Here is a 1725-nt window from a genome sequence, read left to right on the forward strand (position 1 = left end):
CAGCCACTGAGGCGCTAGAGCAGCAGCAGCAGCAGCAGCAGCAGCGGCAGCATGGGTCACTGCAACAGTTCCACGGAGGATGGGCAACAGGAGAAGCAGCAGCAGCAGCAGATGTGAGGTGCAGCAGCAGCAGAGACGCGGGAGAGGAGACAGAGACCTTCTGGCTGCTGCTGCTGGACGCTTTGCTTTTGCTGCAGCGCAACGGCTGGCCCTGCCCTCCTTGCTGCACCAAAAACTACAGCAGCAGCAGCAGCAACAACAACAACAGTAGCAGCAGCAGTGGCTGCCCATTCGACGCCTGGCTGCTGCAGCTGCAGCAAGGAAGCAGCAGCAGCAGCACGGCTCGGGATTTGCAGCAGTTGGCAAGCAGCTTTGCTGGAGCTGATGCTGCAGCAACAGCCCCCGCAGCAGCAGCAGCAGCAGCAGCAGCACATGAAGCGCATATGCCTCAGCACTTGACTGTGCTCTCCAAGCAGCAGCTTCAGCTGCTGCTGCTGCCGCTGCTGCGGGCTCTTATTGACTGTGGAGGCTGCTTGGGGCTTCCTCTAATAAGCCCAGCTAGTGCAGCGCAGCAGCAGCAGCAGCAGATGCAGCAGCAGCTGCAGCAGCAGCAGCGAAGCTTCTTTGAGGTCCCTGCCAGCAGTAACCTGCTGCTCTCTCTCAGCGACAGTTTCAGCAGCAGCAGCACGCAGGAATCAGCAGCAGCAAGACAGCTGCTACAGCAGCGGCAGCAGCAGCAGCTGCTGCTGCAGCAAGCCCCACTTGACTGTGGACGCCCTTTTTCTCCTTTATCAGCAGATCCTGATGCTGCTGCTGCTGCTGCTGCTGCTGCTTTGCTGCCTTCACAGGTGTTAGTGCTGCGCTGGCTGCTGCAGTCCTTTGTGATCTTCTCCTTTGCCCCTCAAGGAAGCAGCAGCAGCAACCAGCAGCAGCAGCAGCAGCAGCAGCAGCAGCAGCAGCAGCATGAGCCAGACGGTACGATGACCATTTTGGCTCTGCTGCACGGCTTCACAATGGGCAACAGCAGCAGCAGCAGCAGCAGCGGTGGCAGTAGCAGCAGCAGCAGCTTAGCTGCAGCATCGCAACAGCAGCTGCAGCAGCTTCTGTCTCTCTGCAGCAGCAAAACTCCTCCCCACTTGCTGCCTCTTGCTTTGTGTCTCTCGTCTTCCCCCTTTATCTCTTCTGCGCAAACAGGGGCCCCTGGGGGGCCCCCAGGGGGCCCCCGGGGGGCCCCCCAGGGGCCCCCTGGAAGACCCCAGGGGCCCCGCGCTGTGCTGCTGCTGTCGCTGCTGTCTTTGCTGCTGTGCGCTGACTGCCAGTTAGCTCTCCTGCAGCCTGTAGGTTTTGTAAACCCTAAACCCTAAACCCTAAACCCTCAGCTGCAGCTTGTAGTCCTTCAAAGTGCTAAACCCTAAGCCCTAGTCCGCAGCTTCAAAGAAGCCTTTCTGCTCGCTGAGGAGAAGAAACTTGGTGCGAACTGCTGTTGCTGCTGCTGCTGCTGTTGCTGCTGCTGCTGCTGCTGCTTTGTGTTTAGGCATTTCTCTCTTGGTTTGTTTCGTGCTGCTGCTGCCTCCTCTTTGCTGCTCCTGCTGGTGCTGCTTCTATTGGTGCTGCGCTGCTCCGCGTGCTGCGGTGTCTGCGTCTGCTGCTGTCAAATCCCTCCATTTCTTGGGAGTCCCCAGCAGCAGCAGCAGCAGCAGCAACAGCAGCAGCAGCAGCAACACC

The 1725-nt window shown here is 59.5% G+C and overlaps 1 protein-coding gene across 1 annotated transcript; it reads left to right on the forward strand.

The window, feature by feature from the left end:
- Positions 1–51: 51 nt before the first annotated feature.
- On the forward strand, positions 52–1364 carry ETH_00040705 (uncharacterized protein; the record flags this gene model as incomplete). The annotated part of the gene is given in 2 exon segments (XM_013379966.1): positions 52–113; positions 125–1364. 2 exon segments carry the CDS (start codon positions 52–54, stop codon positions 1362–1364), a joined length of 1302 nt encoding a protein of 433 aa, XP_013235420.1.
- Between the last annotated feature and the right edge of the window lie 361 nt (positions 1365–1725).

Source organism: Eimeria tenella, genomic scaffold, assembly GCF_000499545.2.
Source record: "Eimeria tenella Houghton genomic scaffold, Eth_scaff4248, whole genome shotgun sequence".
In the NCBI taxonomy this organism is placed as follows: Eukaryota; Apicomplexa; class Conoidasida; order Eucoccidiorida; family Eimeriidae; genus Eimeria; species Eimeria tenella.